The sequence below is a fragment of the Cetorhinus maximus genome, unplaced genomic scaffold (assembly GCF_964194155.1).
Source record: "Cetorhinus maximus unplaced genomic scaffold, sCetMax3.hap1.1 HAP1_SCAFFOLD_998, whole genome shotgun sequence".
NCBI lineage: Eukaryota > Metazoa > Chordata > Chondrichthyes > Lamniformes > Cetorhinidae > Cetorhinus > Cetorhinus maximus.
Window position 1 is genome coordinate 73301 of NW_027596940.1, and position 22947 is coordinate 96247.

The 22947-nt window shown below is 43.8% G+C and overlaps 1 protein-coding gene across 1 annotated transcript in view; it reads left to right on the forward strand.

The window, feature by feature from the left end:
• Nucleotides 1-21755, forward strand: part of srp72 (signal recognition particle 72) — a 70090-nt gene extending 48335 nt beyond the window's left edge. The window contains exons 17-19 of the mRNA XM_078536218.1: nt 10636-10673; nt 19455-19614; nt 21458-21755. Of these exons, the coding sequence (XP_078392344.1) occupies nt 10636-10673; nt 19455-19614; nt 21458-21638 (379 nt within the window). The 3' untranslated portion in view covers nt 21639-21755. The remainder of the gene's footprint in view (nt 1-10635; nt 10674-19454; nt 19615-21457) is intronic.
• The last annotated feature ends 1192 nt before the right edge of the window (nt 21756-22947 follow it).

The window sequence follows — 22947 nt, forward strand, 5'->3', positions numbered from 1 at the left end:
TGCTCCCATTCAATGCTCTTTCCCCTCCCCATAACCCTCACTTCTGTTGTTTAAGTTTCCCTGATTCCAATAGCGGGTGTACTTTAGCCTAAAAAAGTTTACTCTTAGTTTAAATGGCCTCTGTCTGATGGTTCAAACCTTATCCCCCTGATTTTACCTTGTGAACTCTGGTAAAGATCTGGAGAATACCTGGCTGTATATATTTCTCAAATTTCAAAGTCCTAGATTTCACTGGAAATCAAGACCACGTTTCTGCATTGGATTACATTGGAAAAATCGTAAGATTCTGCTACTGTTTATAATCTGGTATTTTTTGATCCGCGAGCTCTGGAAAAGATCTGAAAAGATCATCTTTTGACTTGGTTTCAAATTCTTGGACTCCTCAACATCAAGATGACATTCCTGCTCTGAACTATACTGGTTGTACCATAAAACCCGACATCTGTTTCTGATTTGCCGCACTTTTTTTGTGAAATTTAAAGTATTTTTTATCAGTCTACTTCCCTTACCCAACCATTGCTGTGATTGAGATACTTCAGTCTCCAGCTGAGCTTGTGACTGGCCACTGGTTCTTCTGGTTTTTCAGATTCAGTTTGTCCCTGGCATGAATATCAGAAGAGCAATCTTCTGCTGCTTTTGGATTTTATGATACTCTCCAGCTGTACAATTATCTTTCTGTCCTGCAACTGATTCCGTGCACCACTTCGATCTTCATCCTTATGAAAATACCTTCATAAGCGCGTCCTTCGATTCCCTACCCTCTAACAGCTTCTAGACTTCACTTGTTTCACCTGTCGCCAAATTCAGACAAACGGTCTTTGATGCATCATGCTGATTCCACTACTTTTGTATTCAATTCCCCTCGCAATAAACAATAACATTGTTAGTTTTCCTAATTACTTGCTGCACTTGCACACTAATATTTTACATGCACTGGGACACCCAGATCCCTCTATCTCTGAGTCCTACAATCTCACCATTTAGATAATATACTTCCTTTTTATTCTTCCTGTCAAAACGGACAATTTCTCATTTTCCCACAGTATGCTCCATTTGAAAATCTATATCCCTTTGTAGCTGCCTTATGTCCTGTTCACAGCTTTCTTTCCTACCTATCTTTGTGTCATCAGCAAATTTAGCAACCATGTTTAACTAATTTATTGAAGTTCTTTGAAGAAGTAACGTATGCAGTGGATAAAGGGGAACTGGTGGATGTACTGTACTTAGATGCCACCACCAAACACATCTTCCCTTCACCCCCCTGGCGGCATTCCGCAGGGATCGTTCCCCCCGGGACACCCTGGTCCACTCCTCCATCACCCCCTACACCTCAACCCCCTCCCACGGCACCTTCCCATGCAACCTGACCCTTTACTTCCCCCCTCCTCACCATCCAAGGGCCTAAACACTCCTTTCAAGTGAAGCAGCATTTCACTTGCACGTCCCTCAATTTAGTCTACTGCATTCACTGCTCCCAATGCGGTCTCCTCTACATTGGAGAGACCAAATGCAGACTGGTTGACTGCTTTGCAGAACACCTTCGGTCTGTCCGCAAGCATGACCCAGACCTCCCTGTCGCTTGCCATTTCAACACACCACCCAACTCTCATGCCCACATGTCTGTCCTTGGCCTGCTGCAATGTTCCAGTGAAGCTCAACGCAAACTTGAGGAACAGCACCTCATCTTCCGACTAGACACTTTACAGCCTTCCGGACTGAATATTTAGTTCAATAACTTTAGATCACGAACTCTGTCCTTCATCCCCACCCCCTTTCCGATCCCCCTTTTTCCAATAATTTATATATATTTCTCTTTTCCCACCTATTTCCATTATTTTTAAATGTATTTCCATCTATTGTTTTATCTCTACCTTTTAGCCTATTTTGATCCCTTCCCCCCCACTCCACCCCCACTAGGGCTATCTGTACCTTGCTTGTCCTGCTTTCTACCCTTAATGTCACCATTAGCACATATCTTAACTAATGTCACCACCGTCAACACCTCTTTGTCCTTTTGTCTATGACATCTCTTGGCAATCTCCACCTATCACTGGCCCTCTATCCAGCTCTACCTGTCCCACCCCCCCCTTAAACCAGCTTAAATTTCACCTCTTTTCTATTTTTACTTAGTTCTGATGAAGAGTCATTCAGACCCGAAACGTTAACTGTGTTCCTCTCCGCAGATGCTGTCAGACCTGCTGAGTTTTTCCAGGTATTTTTGTTTTTGTGATGCAAAATACCTGTTCAATTCATCTGCCATCTCCCTACTTCCCATTATTAATTCCTCAGATTCACTTTCTATAGGACTAAAGCTGACTTTATTCAATCTTTTCTTTTTTAAATATCTATAGAAACTAACTTATCTGTCTTTATATTTTTATCAAGCTTTCTCTCATACTCTAATTTTTCTCTCCTTATCAACCTTTTAGTCATTCTTGCCGTTTTTTTAATATTCTGTCCAATCTTCTGACCTGCCACCCATCTTTGCACAGTTATTTGCTTTTTCTTTAAACTTGATACTATTTTTAATTTTTTTAGTGAACCATTGATGGTGGGTCCTCCCCTTAGAATTTTTCTTTGGAATGTATCTATTCAGTGTATTCTGAAATATCCCATTAAATGCTTGCCACTGGATCTTTATGGACTTCTCCCTCAACGTGATTTGCAACTTCACTTTAGCTATCTGTACTTTCATGCCATCATAATTGTCCTTATTTAATTTTAAGATATTAGTCTTAGACCTACTCTTCTCTCCCTCAAACTGAATCTAATACTCAATTAAATTATGATCGCTGCTACCTAGGGTCACCTTCACTATAAGGACATTAATTAAACCTCTCATTGCATGACACCAGGTCTAGTATAGCCTGCTCTCTGGTTATCATCAGAATGTGCTGTTCTAAGAAAGTATCCTGAAAACATCCTATGAATTCCTCATCTAGGCTACATTTCCCATTATAAGTAGATTAAGATCCGCCATGGTTATCGCCATACCTTTCTGACAAGTTCCCATTATTTCCTCCTTTATACCCTGTCCTACCATATATTTAGTGTTGGGTGACCCGTACACTGCTCCAACAAGTGACTTCTTGCCTTTGTCCTTTTTCATCTCTACCCAAACCATCCTGATTCCCTGAACTTGGGTCATCTCTCAGTATTGTGCTGATACCATCCTTAATTAAGAGAGCCACCTCTCCACCTTTTCCTAGATCACAGTCCTTCCTAAATGCCATGTACCCTTCAATCTTCAGGTCCAAATCTATGTCATTCTGCAGACATGTCTCTGTAATGGCAAGCAAGTCATAGTCATAGAGTTTTACAGCACGGCAAGAGGCCCTTCAGCCCACCGTATCCGCGCTAGCCTTTAAGCCCCTATCTACTCTAATCCCATTTTCCAGTATTTGGCCCGTAGCCTTGTATGCAGTGGCATTTCAAGTGTTCATTTAAATACTTATTAAATGTTGTGAGGGTTTCCGCTTCCACCACCCTTTCAGGCAGTGACTCAAATCCCCTCTAAACTTTCTGCCCCTTAACTTAAATCTATGCCCCTGGTTATTGACCCCTCCACTAAGGGGAAGAGATTCTTCCACTCTACCCTATATATGCCCCTCATAATTTTGTAGACCTCAATCAGGTCCCTCCTCAGCCTTCTCTGTCTAAGAAAAACAACCCCAGCCTATCTAGTCTCTCTTCTTAGCTGAAACACTCCAGCCCTGGCAACATCATGGTAAATCTCCCCTGCACACAGTCCAGTGCAATCACATCCTTCCTATAGTGTAGTGACCAGATCTGCGCACAGTACTCCAGATGTGGCCTAAATAACACTTTATACAGCTTCATCATAATCTGCCTGTTATGCCTCGACTAATAGAACCATAGAACACTACAGCACAGAAAACAGGCCATTCGGCCCTTCTAGTCTGTACCGAAATATTATTCCGAATAATAAAGGCAAGTATTCCATATGCCTTCTTAACCACCTTATCCACCTGTCCTGCATCCTTCAAGGATCTATGGGCGTGCACACCAAGGTCCCTCTGATACTCTGAACTTCCTAGGGTCCTACCATTCATCGTGTACTCCCTTGTCTTGTTAGTCCTCCCAAAATGCATTACTTCTCACTTTTTAGGATTAAATTCCATTTGCCACTGTCCTGCCTATCTGACCAGCCCGTCTACATTGTCCTGTAGTCTAAGGCTTTCCTCCTCGCTATTTACCACACCACCAATTTTCGTGTCATTTGCAAACTTACTGATCACACCTCCTACGTTCATGTCCAGATCATTAATGTATACTACAAATAGCAAGGGGCCCAGCACCAAACCCTGCGGTACGCCACTGGACACAAGCTTCTACAGACACAAAAACAACCTTCGAACATCACCCTCTGCCTCCTGCCACAAAGCCAATTTTGGATCCAATTTGCCAAATTGCCCTCGATCCCATGGGCTCTTACCTTATTGACCAGCCTCCCATGTGAGACCTTGTCAAAACTCTTACTGAAGTCCATGTGGACTACATCAACTGCACTACCCTCATCTACACACCTAGTCACCTCGAAAAATTCAATCAAATTTGTTAGACATGATTTCCCCCTGATAAAACCATGCTGACTATCCTTGATTAATCCTTGCCTCTCCAAGTGGAGATTAATGCTGTCCCTCAGAATTTTTTCCAAAAGTTTCCATACCACTGATGTTAGACTCACTGGCCTATAGTTCCCTGGTTTATTCCTACCACCCTCCTTGAATAATGGTACCACATTAGCAGTCCTCCAGTCCTCTGGCACCTCTCCTGTGAGGTATTAAAAATTAATGTCAGGGCCCCTGCAATCCCCTCCCTTGTGTCTCACAGCAGCCTGGGATACATCTCACTGGGGATTTATCCACTTTTAAGCCCACTAAAACCACTAACACCTCTTCTCTCTCAATGCTAATTTGTTCAAGTGTATCACAGACCCCCTCCCTGATTACTATACATACATCATCCTTCTCTGTGACGAATACAGATGCAAAGTACTCATTTAAAACCTCACCTACATCTTCTAGCTCCTCTCACAGATGGCCACTTTGGTCCCTAATGGGCCCTACTCTTTCCCTGGTTATCTTCTTGCCCTTAATATACTTATAAAACGCCTTTGGATTCTCCTTTATTTTACCCGCCAGTGTTGTTTCACACCCCCTCTTTGCTCTCCTAATTTTTTTTAAGTAACCCCCTGCACTTTGTATACTCCTCTAGGGCTTCCGCTGTTTTAAGCCCTCAGTATGTACCATAAGCTTCCCCTTTTCTCCTTATCCAATCCTGTTCATTCCTCAATATCCAGGGTTCTCTGGACTTGTTGTTGCCATCCTTCACCTTTACGGGAATATGTTGGCCCTGCACTCACTGTTTCCTTTTCGAATGACTCCCACTGCTCTGATGTAGATTTTCCTACAAGTAGCTGCTCCCAGTCCACTTTGGCCAGATCCTGTCTTATCATATTAAAAGTGGCCTACCGCCAATTCAGAACCTTTATTTCCAGCCCATCTTTGTCCTTTTCCATAACTACCTTAAATCTGACTGTGTTATGGTCACTATCACTGAAATGCTTTCCCACTGACACTTCTACTTGTCCGGCTTTGTTCCCTAAAACTAGGTCCAGTACCACCCCTTCTGTTGTAGGACTTTCTATGTACTGGCTCAAAAAGCTCTCCTGGATACATGTTAAGAATTCCGCCGCCTCTAAGCCTTTCACACTTTGTCTATCCCAGTTAACATTGGGAAAGTTGAAACCCCTACTACTATTACCCTATTATTTTTACACTTCTGAGATTTGCCTACAAATCTGCCCTTCTATCTCTCCCTGACTGGGGGCCCATAGTACACTCCCAGCAATGTGATTGCCCCCTTTTTGTTTTTAAGTTCTACCCATATGGCCTCATTTGAGGAACCTTCAATGTTACCAACCCTCCTTATTGCAGTAATTGACTCCTTGATCAATATTGCGACACCACCACCTCTTTTACGTGTCTTCCCCCCCTCCCCGGCTTGAAGATTCTATAACCTGGAATATTGAGCTGCCAGTCCTACCCTTCCCTCAGCCATGTCTCCGTGATAGCAGTGATATCATATCCCCATGTGTTGATCAACACCCTCAACTCATCTGCCTTACTCGCAAGACTCCTTGCATTAAAGTAAATGCCATCCAACCTTGCCGTGCTCCCTTGTGCCTTAACTTGACTATATATGCTCTGCCTTCCAGACTGACTTGGTTTGTCTTCTATACTTGTCTGTACATTACCCCCTACTATATCTCCACTCCGTATCCCATCCCTCTGCCAAATTAGTTTAAACCCCTACCATCAGCACTAGCAAGGATGTTGGTCCCGTTCCGGTTCAGGTGCAACCCGTCGGACTTGTACATGTTCCACCTTCCCCAGAAACAGATCCAATGATCCAGGAACCTCAAGCCCTCCCTTGTGCACCAACCCTTCAGCCACGCATTCACCTTCTCTGTCTGCCTATTCCTATACTCACTAGCATGTGGCACTGGGAATAATCCAGGGATTACAACCTTTGAGGTCCTGCTTTTCAATCTGCTGCCTTGCTCCCTAAATTCTTGTTGCAGGACCTCATCCCTCTTCCTACCTGTGTTGTTGATACCACTGTGAACCACGACCTCGGACTGTTCACCCTCCCCCTTCAAAATTCCCTGCAGCCTTCGAGTGACATCCTTGACCCTGGCCCCTGGGTGGCAATACACCATCCTGGAGTCACGTCTGTGGCCGCAGAAACGTCTGTCTGCACCCCTCACTATTGAGTCTCCTACCACTATTCCTCTTCCTCTCTTCCTTATCCCACCTTGTGCAGCTGGGCTGTGGCTGCACACCCCAGAGGAACAGTCTATCTCACTGTTTTCCAACACAGAAAAACTGTTCTTGAGTGAGATGTACTCAGGGACTTTCCTGACTACCTGCCTGCCTCCCATCTTCAGACTGTTAACTATTCCTTATCTGTCTGCGCTTCCTTAGCCTGTGGGGTGGCCATGTCCAAAGATGTGCTATCCACGTAACACTCAGCCTCGTGGATGCACTGCTGTGCCTCCAGCCGAGGCTGAAGCTCCGAAACCCGGCGCTCAAGCTAGTCAAACCAGTGGCATTTCCTGCTGATGTGGTCATCTAGACTGCCAGGATCGCCTAAGACTTCCCACATACTGCAGGCCGCGCAACACACGGGTCTGAGCTCCCCTGCCATAACTTTAGTTAAAATGCTCTTACCATAAATTTAAGCCAAGTAGAAAATTATATAAGTTTCCTTTTTAAAAAAAAAGCTAGAACTCTTACTTTCCCTTAATGTAGCGTTAAAGTGGTAAAAAAACAACTTACCCACTACCTACCAGTCAGCTGTCTGCTTTGCACTGACGTTACTTTTGTCAGTCTTTTCAAATCCTGGCAGGGTTCCTGTTTTATCTCCGCAGCTCTCGCCGGTCTGCTCCCCGAGCTCTCGCCGGTCTGCCCCCCGAGCTCTCGCCGGTCTGCCCCCCGAGCTCTCGCCGGTCTGCCCCCCGAGCTCTCGCCGGTCTGCCCCCCGAGCTCTCGCCGGTCTGCCCCCTGAGCTCTCGCCGGTCTGCCCCCCGAGCTCTCGCCGGTCTGCCCCCCGAGCTCTCGCCGGTCTGCCCCCCGAGCTCTCGCCGGTCTGCCCCCCGAGCTCTCGCCGGTCTGCCCCCCGAGCTCTCGCCGGTCTGCCCCCCGAGCAGTTGCCGGTCTGCCCCCCGAGCTCTCGCCGGTCTGCCCCCCGAGCAGTTGCCGGTCTGCCCCCCGAGCTCTCGCCGGTCTGCCCCCCGAGCTCTCGCCGGTCTGACCCCGAGCTCTCGCCGGTCTGCCCCCCGAGCTCTCGCCGGTCTGCCCCCCGAGCTCTCGCCGGTCTGCCCCCCGAGCTCTCGCCGGTCTGCCCCCCGAGCTCTTGCCGGTCTGCCCCCCGAGCAGTTGCCGGTCTGCCCCCCGAGCTCTCGCCGGTCTGCCCCCCGAGCTCTCGCCGGTCTGCCCCCCGAGCTCTCGCCGGTCTGCCCCCCGAGCTCTCGCCGGTCTGCCCCCCGAGCTCTCGCCGGTCTGACCCTCGAGCTCTCGCCGGTCTGCCCCCCGAGCTCTCGCCGGTCTGCCCCCCGAGCAGTTGCCGGTCTGCCCCCCGAGCAGTTGCCGGTCTGCCCCCCGAGCTCTCGCCGGTCTGCCCCCCGAGCAGTTGCCGGTCTGCCCCCCGAGCAGTTGCCGGTCTGCCCCCCGAGCTCTCGCCGGTCTGCTCCCCGAGCACTTGCTGTTTTCCGAAATTTGATCCCTTGCCCCCTCTACTTCCCTAGTTATGCAGATCGCTAGAACACCGGTCCCAGCAAGGTTCAGGTGTAGACTATCCCAATGCTAGTTCCCCTCCTGCCCCCATGTTAGCTGATGTTAGTTCTCTATCTTAAGGCGCTGTTCCTGTTTCCTTTAAATCTCCCATCATCACTCCCACCCTAAAAAAAAACCCTTGGCTCCATTGTTCTTACAAACTACTGTCCCATCTCCAAACCTCCATTTCCTCTCCCTAGGCCTCGAACATGTTGCCTGCCAAATCTGTTGGAACCCTATGGTTGAATCCCTCCAATCAGATTTCTGCCACAGTATTGAAAGAGCTCTTGTCAAAGTCACAAATGACATCCTGTGTGACTGACAAAAGATAAACTTTCCATCCTTGTCCTTCTCAGCCTGTCTGCTGCCTTTGACATAGCTGACCACACCATCCCCCCCAACACCTCTACACTGTCGTCCAGCTGGGTGGGGCTACTCTCACCCGGTTCACTTCCTATCCATCTGTTCACAGGCAAAGAATAATTTAGAATACCTTCTCTTCCTGCTCCTGCATTATTAGCTCTGGTGTTGCCCAAGGATCGATCATTCGCCCCTTCCTATTTTTCTCAAAATTATGTTATTCGGCTACATTATCTGAAGGCATAGCGTCAGATTTCACAGCTGACGACACCCAGTTCCACCTCTCCGAACTTCTCTACTTGCTAAATTATCAGGCTGTTAATCTAATAATCAGTGCTGGATGAGCAGAAATTTTCTCAATTTAAATATTGGGAAGACTGAAGCCATTGTTTTTGGTCCCCATCCCAAAATTCATTCCCTGGCTACTGAGTCTATTCATTTTCCTGGCAACAGTCTGAGATTAAGCCAGTCCATTCGCAACCTTAGTATCACGTTTGATCCTGGGATTTTGACTTTATATTTGTGTCATCATTAAGACTGCCTCTTTCCACCTCTGTCACATCGCCCGAGCTCATCGCTGCTGAAACCCACATTCACGCCTTCGTTCCCATCTAGGCTCTAGGCTCGACAGTTCCAATGTACTCCTGGCTGCTCTCTCACATTCGACCCTCATCAAAAATTCTACTGCCTGTGTATCAATTCGCAATAGTCCCATTCCCCATAGCCCCTATGCTGGTTGACCTTTATTGGCTCCTGGTCATGCAACACCTTTATTTTAAAAGTCCCATCCTTGTTTTCAGATATCTCAATGGCCTCATCCCTCCCTATCTCTAATCTCCTTCAGCCCCACAACCCTTCGAGATATCTATAATCATCTAATTCTGGCCTTTTATGCATCCCCAATTTTAATTGCTCCATTTTTGATGGTTTTGCCTTCAGTTGCCTAGGCCCATAGCTCTGGAATTTCCTCCCTAAACCTCTCTGCCTTTCTGAAACTTGCCTTTTTTTTGACTCAAAACATATCTCTTCAGCCAAGCTTTTGGTCATCTGATCCAATAGTTCCTTATGTAGCATGATGTCAGTACCTTGGGACATTTCATTGTTAAATGCGCTAAATGGATATAAGTTGTAAACAGAACGTAGCAGTAATTTTAGATCGCGGTTGCATTCACATTAGAATTGTGGCACTGGTGTGAAATGGTTTCATTGCCTCTATTGGTGCAGTTATAATGTAAATGCAGCCCAAATCCAGAGTCAGAGCTGGATCTTACAACACGGAATGAAGTAGACTAAAGCTCTCGACGGAGGAGTCAGAATTGCACTTTGAAGTTAGCTTGGATCTTTGTACATGATTCGCATTCCCAAGTTCAGCATTGGTACAATATAGTATGGTTTTGTACGAACGCTGCACTTGTGGGCTTTGTCGAAACTGCTTGTCTGTGTCCAGACATTGCTTGGTTTATATTGTATGAACGATTCCATTGGGGAAGGGCACTTGCATGGTGTGCATTTCAAGGTATCGTGGTTTCCTGTCGTTAACCGTTGATTAATGGGCAGAAAATTACAGCTGCTGCTGCCTTCAATTTCCCAAGAGACGCTCCTTGTGAGCGTCCAGAGCAACCAGATTTTAAGGTTGTTTTTTGTAGTTAACCTGTTGCAGGAAATACTATTGTGAATATTAGGTGATGGTTATATGTGTATTTACATCTGAGTTTGGTTGATTTTCACATTGCATGATGTTAATCGAATGTCATTACATGCTGTATTATTTATAGAAACCTCATTTCTTTGAAATTTCCACAGTGATGCATTTTGATTGTTGTGCTTTTAACTGGAAACATGCAAAACTAAGAAACTTAATCCATTCTGTTTTGGGTGCACTATTCTGACTATCACTCCTTTTTCCCTTTTACAGACAAGGAGATACAAAGAAAAAGAAGAAGAAAAAGAAAGGTTTTACTTTTATATTGCTTGTTTTTCTCTTCCAGCAACTGCTTACTTTATGACAGTCTTTGTTATAACCTTCATTCATGCCTTAGTTACCTCTAGACTCGACTGTTTCCAGCGCACTCCTGGCTGGTCTCCCACATTCTATGCCTCATAATTTGACATCATTGAGAATTCAGTTGCCCGTGTCTTAATTTGCAGCAACTCCCAATCCGTTTCACCGCTGTGCTTGCTGACTTACCAGTCAAGCAACGTCTTGTCTTTAAATTTCTCAACCTTAATTTTAAATCCTTCCATTGTCTCACCCCTCCCATCTCTTTTAATTTCTTACAACTCCACAATCCTCCAAGATATCTGCTTTCCTCTAATTAAGGCCTGTTGTGCATTCCCAATTATAATTTTTCCACTGTTGGTGGCTGTACTTTCAGTTGCTGAAAAGCTTGAACCTCTGGAATTCTCTCCCTATACATCTCTCCCTTGCTACCTGGCACCATACTTGAGGAAGAATGTGAGGCATTGGATAGAGTACAGAGGAGATTCACAAGAATGATTCCAGGGATGAAGAACTGCAGCTATGAGGATAGATTGGAGAGGTTGGGACAATTTTCCTTGGAGAAAAGGTCGAGAGGAGGCTTGATAGAGGTATTCAAGATCCTGAGGGGTATGGACAGGGTAAATAGTGCGAAGCTGTTCCCACTCAAGAAAGCATCAAGGACTAGAGGGCACAGATTCAAAATAATTGGAAAAAGGAGTAAAAATGAGGTGAAGAAAATTTTTTTCACCCAGAGGATGGCTGGAGTCAGGAATGAACTCCCTGAGAGGGTGGTGGAGGTAGGTTCAATCGGGGTATTCAAAAGGGAATTGGATTGCCATCTGAAAAAGAATGTGCAAGGTTACGGGGATAAGACAGGGGGGTAGGACTAGGTGGAATGCTCTTCATGGCTCGGTATCATACTTTGTTTTTTGCTCCTGTGCAGCACCTTGGGATGTTTCACTATGTTAAAGGCACTATATAAGTTGTTTGTTATTGGTAATTTAGGATGTGTTATTTTGGGTAGAGTAACACTAACCTCATCTCCAGAATACTCTCACTGTAACCATAGTGTTCAGACAGCACTTTTGTGAAAGCAGTTGATGTTGGAAATTGTTGCACAACAGTCTCCCCAATCCCTTTTGTCCTCTTTCACTCAGTCCGCCCCCATTCATCTCCAACCCCTTTGTTCCCTTTCACTCCCAGCACCGTGCCTCCCTTCTGCTTTCACCCCTAGCCCACCCACCCTCCCGGTCCCCTTTCCCTCATTACCAGCCCATCCTTCCCTGTCGACTTTCCCTCCAGCACTCACCCGTCTCCATCCTTCCTCAGCATCTCCTCCCACAACTCAAGAGACCATAAGATGTAGGAGCAGAAGTAGGCCATTTGGTCCATCGAGTCTGCTCTGCCATTCAATGAGACCATGGCTGATCTGATAATCCTCAACTCCACTTTCCTGCCTTTTCCCCATAACCCTTGATCCTCTTACTGATTAAAAATCTGCCGATCTCAGCCTTGAATATACTTAACGACCCAGCCTCTACAGCCCTCTGCGGTAAAGAATTCCTCAGATTCACTGCCCTCTGAGAGAAGAAATTCCTCCTTATCTCTGTTTTAAATGGGTGTCCCCTTACTCCAAGATTATACCCTCTGGTCCTAGACTCTCCCACAAGGGGAAACAACCTCTCAGCATCTACCCTGTCAAGCCCCCTAAGAATCTTATATATTCCAGTAAGGTCACCTCTCATTCTTCTAAACTCCAATGAATACAGGCCCAACATACTGAACCTCTCCTCATAAGAAAATCCCCCCATACCCAGGATCAACCTAGTGAGCCTTCCCTGGACTGCCTCCAATACCAATATATCTTTCCTTAGATAAGGGGACCAAAACTGTTCACAGTATTCTCGGTGTGGTCTAACCAGTGCCTTGTATACCCTTTTTTATACTCCATTCCCTTTGAAATAAAGGTCAACATTCCATTCACCTTCCCTATTACCTGTTGAACTTGTATGTTAGCTTTTTGGGATTCATGCACTAGGACTCCCAAATCCCTCTGTGCTGCAGTCTTCTGCAGTCTTTCTCCATTTAAATAATATTCAGCTCCTCTATTCTTCCTGCCAAAGTACATAACCTCACATTTTCCCACATTATACTCCATTTGCCACTTTTTTGCTCACTCACTTCTCCTGTCAATATCCCTCTGTAGACTCCTTGTGTCATCCTCACCACTTGCTGTTCCAACTATTTTTGTAACATCCACAAATTTAGCAATAGTACATTCACCTCCCTCATCTCAGTCATTAATATATATTGTAAATAATTGAGGCCCCAGCACTCATCCCTCCACGAGTTACGGGTTGCCATCCTGAAAATGGCAACTCTCTGTCTTCTATTAGTTGGGGCAAATCCCAACTCTGTCTTCTATTAGTTAGCCAATCCTCTATCCATGCTAATATACTACCCCTGACACCATGGGCTCTTATCTTATTAAGTATCCTTATGTGCGGTACCTTATCAAACGCCTTTTGGAAATCCAAATATATTACATCTATTGGTTCCCCTTTATCTATCCTGCTAGTTATCTCCTCAAAGAATTCTAATAAATTTGTGAGGCATGATTTCCCCTTCATGAAGCCATGCTGACTCTACTTGATTAGATTATGTAATTCTAAATGCTCTGCTATTACATCCTTTATAATAGACTCTAACATTTTCCCAATGCCAGATGTTAAGCTAACTGACCTATAGTTACCTGTTTCTTGTCTCCCTCCCTTTTTGAATAAGGGTGTTACATTGGCAGTTTTCCAGTCCTCTTGGACTTTTCCAGCATCTAAGGATTCTTGGAAGATTACTACCAGTACATCCACTATCTCTGTAGCTACTTCCTTTAATACCCTAGGATGCAACCCATCAGGTCCAGGGGACTTATCGGCCTTTAGCCCCATTACTTTCCCTAGTACTTTCTCTGTATTGATAGTTATTGTATTTATTTCCTCCCCCTCTTTTGCTCCTTGATTATTTAGCATTGGAATGCTATTAGCAAGTTTGTTCTTTCTTTAAATTACTAAAACAGCAACACCTTGCATCACCCCCCATCCCAGTTTGCTCCTGTGAATATATGAGTCTGCTGGGTGGCAGTTCCATAAACATCAGATCTCCGCTACCTCACCTGAGGGTTACTTTTCACTTGTGGGCCTAGGTCATGATTACAGGTCATTCACTCAGTGGATCATGATGGAGGAAGGTGAATAGAGGTAGGAAAGAATGAAGGAGGCAAGAAAAAGGAAGGGAAGCAACATGAAAATTCAGCCTGATTCTGCACATGGATCACAGGATAATAACCTCCCCAATTCTTCCAGAGTCCAGTTAAAGTGTTTTGCAAACCATTGAAGTACCCCCACTACCCTAACTGTGCAAATTAGGGATTAAACCTGGTCCATTGAATTCATTACCTCACCAGGCAATGTATTTGCCCACTGGTAACTGTAGCAAAAACACTTTGAAATGACCTTTTATTATTTTGAAAAACAAATATTCATAAATGATCATGCAGGAATTTAAGAATGGAATAGAACAAACTATCAGCTGATCATAAATTCCACAGTTATAGTAATAATTCAGATGCAAAAGCTAAGGAAACGTGATGTTTCTGGAAAAAAAACTAGCTAAGAAGCTGCAATTTTGTAGATCTCAACCTATAATCCTCAAATCAACTAAAATGTTACATTCATAATATAAACACAGTCTACAGTTGTGTTTAATCCAATAACAATAACCAGAAGGCAGCAAAGATAAATCACAAGGAAATGGCAGAAATATTTTTCTAGTGCTCACACCTAAATATTCTCCTCCTTTCCAAGTAAGCACATTTAGTTTGAGTTCACATGAATTTCAAGTTGGGCTACTAGTCATCACTTCTGAAAATTTGACAGATTGCTTAAGAGCAATTATAACATGGTCAGGCTTGCATATCAATTTGTGCAAATGAATTACCTTTAAGCATTTATATTGTTAGAAGACAAATGTTGTGAAAACAAAACCATTGCGTTGTTTGATCACAGATTATGGTTTACTAGTATTCTGTGGATGGCAGCAGATTATATTTGGTGTATATTTTGTATAGCTGGGGAAACAGTTATAGTTCAATGTCAAGGTTAACAATCCATTCAACTGCTTCAGTTGATGCAGTGTGAATGGATGAGGTGCCACCAGAAATGATCTCAAGACAGGAGTTCAGTATGTGGTCTGATTTGAATGGTCAGTCACAACTTGAGCTGTTCCTCATGTTCCACTTGTGGAGCAAGTGGTCACATCTTCCCTGGCCCGACCTCAAGTGGTTGACACTAGAACTGTTTTTTACCAGCAAAGCAAAACATCGATCCACCGTGCCAATGTGCACTGCTGGCCCCTCACGCAACGTGACACATGCTCTGTGCATGTATCTGTGCATATATGCACTTAGTTGCACCCAAGGATTGACCATTTGAGTCAATTACCAGGTTGCAGTTGGTGATGTTTGCAGTAAACCAGGAGGTGCACCATCGAGAGGTGGGGCTGTTATCAGTTTGTATGGCATAGAGTGTATTCCAATAGGGACTATGGAACCGCAACCTTCAGGTGATCCTCCTGTTAAAGCAAGCTTTCTAAACTGGAACTAATGCAGTCAATAAGGTGACCAATCCCTGGCCACTGGGCTCCCAGTCCAAGCAATAAAAACCTACTGGAAAAACCAATTGCATTTGGTACCATGCAGCAAGTGAAGAAAGTAGAGCATTACATTGGATAACTGCAAAGCAGGCGTTGCAGAAATATTCCTGTGATATCACTGGTACCAGAAGGAAAGTAAGCCACCCATTCCAGTATAATGAGTGACCAGTGACCTTTACTGTAGGAAGGGAAAGGAAACCAGTGTGTAACATGCAAACATCATGGTGGTTCAAATCAGAGAGATTAAAGCCAACAGCAGCTGACACTTTAATTTCAATGGCAAAGTCCAACATGAACAAGAGAGCACACTGCAATTTTCCTGAAGCTGTTTCTAAAATCAATTGAAATGTAGTCTGGACTCTAATTGTTTCTGCTGTCAAGTTTAATACATCCACTGTCCAGATTGGCATAAAAAGAGAAGCTGCAGACAAATTAGAAATTGCTGGTCACCGAAAAGGTATAATTCTTTTTAAGTATTTATAGAACACTACAGGATTCAACATAGAAGTGACTGTATAACATTAGTTTTTGTTGCAGATTGAAGCATTGTGAAACATAAAGCTTATTGCAAATCATGTCGTCTTTTTTAAGCTTCAAGACCATTTCACATCATTAACATTAATGAAGAGCTCTCGCTAACTATATCCTGCACAATCCTGAATGCAACTAAGTGCATATATACACAAAGCATGTATCACCCCACCTGAAAAGCCAACAGTGTACACCTGGCACAACAGATCGACACCTTGCCTTGCTGGTCAAAAACAGCTCCAGTGTTAAATTGCTAACTGTAGTATAAAAGGGAGCATAAGAAGTCAGGGCAATAAAAATGGCCTGTTAAAACTGGTCTTTAATTGGCTGTCAGCATGTATCCACATCAAGACCAAGGATTCTTATCCTTTTGAAGAAGAACGATCATTTGGATGATTAGTCAAACATGGATCTCCTGGTTAGGAGCCCACTACAGTGTAGTTGTTACTAGGCCAGTAACACACTACATTCAAGCTCTTTGATTGTTTACCAGCTGGATTATCATGGTCAATGCAAGCTTCATTTCCAGTTTATTTTTCTCAGATGTATCCTTCAATTACAGGAATGACAGCAAAGAAAAATGTATGCTAACACATGGTCAACTATACAAACTAGCATGTGCCACATTGGATACATCCATGCTACACAAAGTTTTTGCTTAGCCATTAGACACCAAGCACCTGCCTTACTAAGCCATGCAGGGTCTAAACGAGGAACATAAATTAGAATATTTAATTCAATGTAAAATCATGTACAGAAAGCTAAAGAGAGGAAAAGAAACATGGGATTAAGAGAGAGATAAAAGATACAGAAAAAAAAGTAAAAAATAAATTTAATTTAAAAAAATCTCCAATCATAATTTAAATCTGAAGTAACGAGACTCTGCACTTCTAAAATTAAGTTTTCAGTGCCAAAGAGATTGCCTGACAGCAATAAAGAAAAAACACACCATAAAACTTCACTTACACCTGAATATACCAGCCTTAACTTTTTCTGATGTGTTTAGTGGGTAAATATTTTTATAAGTTATTCTTTCATGGGATGTGGGCATCACTGGCTAGGCCAGCATTTATTGCCCATTCCTAATTGCCCTTGAGAAGGTGATGTTGTTCTTGAGCCATTGCAGTCCATGTGGTGTAGGTACACCCACAGTGCTATTAGGGAGGGTGTTCCAGGATTTTGACCCAGCAGCAGTGAAGGAAGGGTAATATAGTTCTAAGTCAGGATGGTGTGTTGCTTGGAGGGGAACTTGTAGGTGGTGGTGTTCCCAAGCGTTTGCTGCTCTTGTCCTTCTAGGTGGTAGAGGTTGGGGGTTTGGAAGGTGCTGTCAAAGAAGCTTTGGTGAGTTGCTGCAGTGAGTCTTATAGATGGTACACACTGCTGCCTCTGTGCTCCAGTGGTGGAGGGAGTGACAATTAAGCAGGCTGCTTTGCCTTGGATGGTGTCAAGTTTCTTGACTGCACTCATCCAGGCAAATTGAGAGTATTCCATCACACTCCCGACTTATGCCTTGTAGATGGTGGACAGGCTTTGTGGAGTCAGGAGATAAGTTACTCACTGCAGAATTCCCAGCCTCTGACCTGCTCTTGTAGCCACAGTATTTATATGGCTGGTCCAGTTCAGTTTCTGGTCAATGGTAAACCCCAGGATATTGATAGTGATTATAAAATCACGCTCTTCATTTGTTTTATTGCAAAATCTCTCAGTGAATTACTGTTGTAGTCCAGCTTGTAGGTGGAGCAGAGTAAACTGGGCAGCAACTTCCTGATTTCCATATTTAACTGCATGTATGTGGACAAGGGATGTTGTTGTCTGATTTGCTCCTTAATAATGGTGAATGCTGATAGCCTCACTATTATTTCTAAGCCAAAATTGGGCCATTTATAAAAGTTAGTTACTCTGTTTAAAGGCAACAAATTTCATTCGCCGAGGAAAAGTATTAAAAGTGGACGGACACCATAGATATTTTGACAAATCTCATGTCACAAATAATCATTCACAACCAGCAGAAACTGTCAAGAAATCGCTTTGAGATGACTATTTTAGTTCAACTTTTAAATTTAGAGTTTGGAACCAAAGGCTGACAGCTGCACTATTACTCTTGTACAAAGAAATAGCTTTTTTTCTTTATTTTTTGTTCATAACAATTTAGTAATTGAGAAATGACATTTTTCTTGAAAAGAGTGTTTTTTGCTTCTGGCATCAGTGGTAATGGGCCTTGTTGCAATAATATGTCTAGTGATAATTTTATCTGGACAAGGACTTTGTCGATTCTAAAACGTTCCAATAAAATTACCTTAATATTAGAGCCTTCTTGCTCTTTAAATATAATTATCACAAATGTTTCAGATCTAATTACATAATAGCTAGTTCTGACTGTGCTCCTCCTATCACCAAATTAGTTCCACTGGTGCTTGCAACAGGCTGGTAAATACATTTTTGTATACATTACTTCACTCTGAAAAATGCTGACCTTTCCAATGACACCTACACCCTTGGGATGTGGGCATCACTGGCAAGGCCAACATTTATTGCCCATCCCTAAGTGCCCTTGAGAACGTGGCGGTGAGTCGCTTTCTTGAACTGCTGCAGTCTATGCAATGAAGGATTTCCAGTGTTGTCAGGGAGAAGTTCCTGGATTTTGACTCAGCGACAGTGCAGGAACAGTGAAGTATTTTAAAGTGAGAATGGGATGTGACTAAAGGCAACTTGCAGGTGGTGATGTTCCCATCTGTTTACTGCCCTTGTCAATTAGTGTCAGCTCAGCTACTCCTCAAGACAGAGCAGAGATCTAGAGACAGCACTACAGTCGATCACACTTGTGCTGCCAATTGTCAGTATTTCTTTTTTCCGCTGCTCTATCACCGGAAAGTTTAAACACTACATACTTTTGCTTTCCAACTCTCCTTCAATCACCCACCGTCCCCCCGCCCGCCCCAAAAAAAGCATGGGACATAAATTACAACTTGCTATGTGGAGAATTGTGGGCATAAGTAATTGTCTTGCCACAATGCACTATAGGAAAGAACTGTTCCAGATGGGGCCACTATCATTGCTGTACTGGCAAGGTTATTTTTATTTCAGAGCTTATATTAGATAACCATTTTGGAAGGAAAGAAACTAACCAGAAAAGCCTGTCAATTACTGCTTTAAAAAGTGAAAATAGCTAATATACACGAATTAGAAGCAGGGGTAGGCCACTCGGCCCCTTGAGTCTGCTGATCAATGCTGATCCGATTGTAACCTCAACTCCACATTTCCACCTACCCCTAGTAACCTTTTGCCCTCTTGCTTATCAAGAATTTATATATCTTTGCCTTAAAAATATTCAGACTCTGCTTCCACCACCTTTTCAGGAAGAGAGTTCCAAAGACTCATGGCCCTCAGAGAAAACATTTTTCATCTCTTGTCTTAAATGGATGATCCCTACTGAAAATATTCATAATGATTCAACTTTATTGAGCTAAACCAACATCCACCATGTATCATTGGCTTGTTTATCTTTTATTGTGCAGGTAAACTGCCTAAAAATTATGATCCTAAAGTGCCTCCCGATCCGGAACGATGGCTTCCCATGCGGGAACGTTCATACTATCGTGGGAGAAAGAAGGGGAAGAAGAAGGAACTAATAGGAAAAGGAACTCAAGGAGCAACATTGTCTGCAGCAGCAGAACTGTGAGTGTTAGTCATTGTGGGATTATGTGCCAATAGTAAAGAATACTGCACAGTGTTTGGCAATGTTCAGGAAAGGAGTCTAATTGTAGGGGCAGAATGGTCTCTTTCTGTGCTTTTAAGATTCCAGGATTCTAACGGTGTGTAGTTATGATGAGTTTCTATGATTCTGTTATTTGGGCAGCTTATGGGGTATCCCAGTTTTTGCCTTTCCTCAGGCCCAGGAATCTTAATCCATGTTTCCACTAATTTGCAAATATATAAAGTTGCTACTGCCTACAGCTCTTTGGATGAACTCTAAATCAGAACACAGCAGTCTCTAAGTCTCCTGGCTCAGAAGATTTAAGCAGGTCAAACCAGCAATTAGGAAACATGAGTACAAATGGGACTAAATTGTTTGGGATTAAGGTCTGTATTTGGGCCACATGTGACCTAGAGGTTATGGCTTAGCTAGCGACTCAATTTCATCAAATCAGGACAGAAAAGTTGAGAAAGAAAAACAGCTGAAGCACCTAGCATTGACCAATGCATCGGAAATGACAAAGGCACACAACCTGCTTAGTCAACCCTCCAAAGTTGTCCTGAGTAACGTCTGAGGAATTGTGCCAAAATTGGGAGAGCTGTGCCCCTAGTAAAGCAGCAGCCTAATCTAGTCATACTCAACGAATCATACCTTACAGCCAATGCCCCAGAATCCTTTTTCACTGTGCCTGGGTATATCCTATCTCATGGCAAGACAGCATTGTGAGTATACAAGCAAAAAACTGCGGATGCTGGAAATCCAAAACAAAAAAATACCTGGAAAAACTCAGCAGGTTTGACAGCATCTGCGGAGAGGAACACAGTTAACGTTTGGAGTCCGTATGACTCTTCAACAGAACAGTAAACAGGAAGGAGTAATCCTAGGAGTTCTCAACATTGTCTATGAAATCTCATGGCATAAAATCAAACATGGGCAAGGAAACCTGCTGATTATCACTTACTGCCCTCCCTCAGCTGATAAATCAGTGCTGTTCCATGTTGAACACCACTTGGAAGTGGCACTGTACGTAGCAAGGGCAGAGAATGTACTTTGGATGGAGGACTTCAATGTCCATCACCAGAGTGGCTCAGAGAACACCCCTACTGACCAAGCTGGCCAGATCTTGAAAGACGTTTCTGCCAGACTGGGCCTGCAGTAGGTAGGGAGAGAGCTTCCAGTCACATCCAGTCATTAATGGTGGTGGACAATTAAATATCTAACTGGCAGAGGCGGCTCCAAAAATACCCATTCCTCAATGAAGGTGGAGCTTAGCACACCAGTGCAAAAGGCAAAGCTGAAGCATTTGCAGTGACCTTCAGCCAGAAGCGCTGAGTGGATGATCCATCTCGACTTCCTCCTGAAGTCCCCATCATCACAGATGCCAGTCTTCAGCCAATTCAATTCACTCCAGTGATATCAAGAAATGGCTGAAGGCTGTGGGTCTTGTCAACATCCTAACAATAGTACAGAAGAATTGTGTTCCAGAGCTAGCTGCACTCCTAGCCAAGCTGTTCCAATACAGGAACAACACTGGCATCTACCCAACAATGTGGAAAATTCTCCAAAGTTAAAAATATAGTTCAGTACAAGCATTATCATATCACAACTTGTAAAGCATATTATTTACAATCAGTCAAGAGTCTTTATGGCTCATGTTAATTATCAAGAAAAACCACTGTTGGGATTTCCTAAGATTCTTACAACTCTTAAACTAGTTTCATAAATTTGACACACACTGCTTATAATGCCCTAGTAAGTTGATTGAATATGTTTATTTACTGTACTTTAAAGCCCATGTTAATGATGCTCTGCCTTTTACTCCAGTGATGCTAGCAAGACTGTGAGCAGCCCACCCACATCCCCACGACCTGGGACTGCAGCAGCAGTTGCATCTTCCAGCAACATTGTGCCCCCTCGGCAACAGAAGCCTTCTGCTGCCTCTAAGAAAAAACAGCAACAAAAAAAGAAAAAGGGTGGAAAAGGGGGGAGATTGTGGAATATGTGATGATGACACCATCGGATCGTGGGGTACATATTCTGCCTGTGCATAGAGACTATTAAATCTTAATCAGTGTACAATGCATTGGAAACTTTAATAATAAAGGGCTCGATGTGAAGGTCATTTAAGTGTTTGAATGTTAAATTTATTCCAGATGCAGTCACCTATACTGGTACACAGGCAGCTATTTTTTTAGCTTATGAGAACCAAACAAATAATTCATATCATTATGCATCTTTTTCTTAGTTCTACCATGATTGTTGCAGGATCTTGAATTAAAGTTTACATGCAAAGTTGGTGTGGTGCTCATTTATACACGTCATTGTGTTCAGTTTTGTTACTATTCAAAACTGATGAAACGTAAGTGCTTGTTAACAATCCAGTTTAAAATGTTAAGTGCCATATGGTGTTCATGGTAGAATTTTTACTGAGAGAAATTCTTTGTGGAACTTACTTTTAAAAGGTGGAAGTGGATGCTAAGTTACACTTATCGGTGGGGTTGGAAGTTAAAAGAGCTTGAGAAGGGGCGTAACTGAGCGCGGAGCCAGAGAGTTAAAAGAGCGCAAGAAGGGGCGAGACCGAGCGGGGAGCTGAGGAGCTAAAAGAGTGCAAGAAGGAAACACAGGACAATTGAGCGGAGACGCAGGATATAAGAGCGCGAGGAGTGCAAAGACGCAGGATAAAAGAGCGCAAGGAGTGCAGAGACGCAGGATAAAAGCGCACGAGGAGTGAAGAGACTCAGGATAAAAGAGCGCAAGGAGTGAAGAGACTCAGGATAAAAGAGCGTGAGGAGTGCAGAGACGCAGGATAGAAGATCACGAGGAGTGCAGAGACTCAGGATAAAAGAACATGAGGAGTGCAGAGACGCAGGATAGAAGAGCGCAAGGAGTGCAGAGACTCAGGATAAAAGATCGCGAGGAGTGCAGAGACTCAGGATAAAAGAACATGAGGAGTGCAGAGATGCAGGATAGAAGAGCGCAAGGAGTGCAGAGACTCAGGATAAAAGATCGCGAGGAGTGCAGAGACTCAGGATAAAAGAACATGAGTGCAGAGACGCAGGATAAAAGATCGCGAGGAGTGCAGAGACTCAGGATAAAAGAGCGTGGGGAGTGCAGAGACGCAGGATAAAAGATCGCGAGGAGTGCAGAGACTCAGGATAAAAGCGCGAGGAGTGCAGAGACTCAGGATAAAAGAGCGCGAGGAGTGCAGAGACTCAGGATAAAAGAGCGCGAGGAGTGCAGAGACTCAGGATAAAAGAGCGCGAGGGGTGCAGATACTCAGGATAAAAGAGCGAGGAGTGCAGAGACTCAGGATA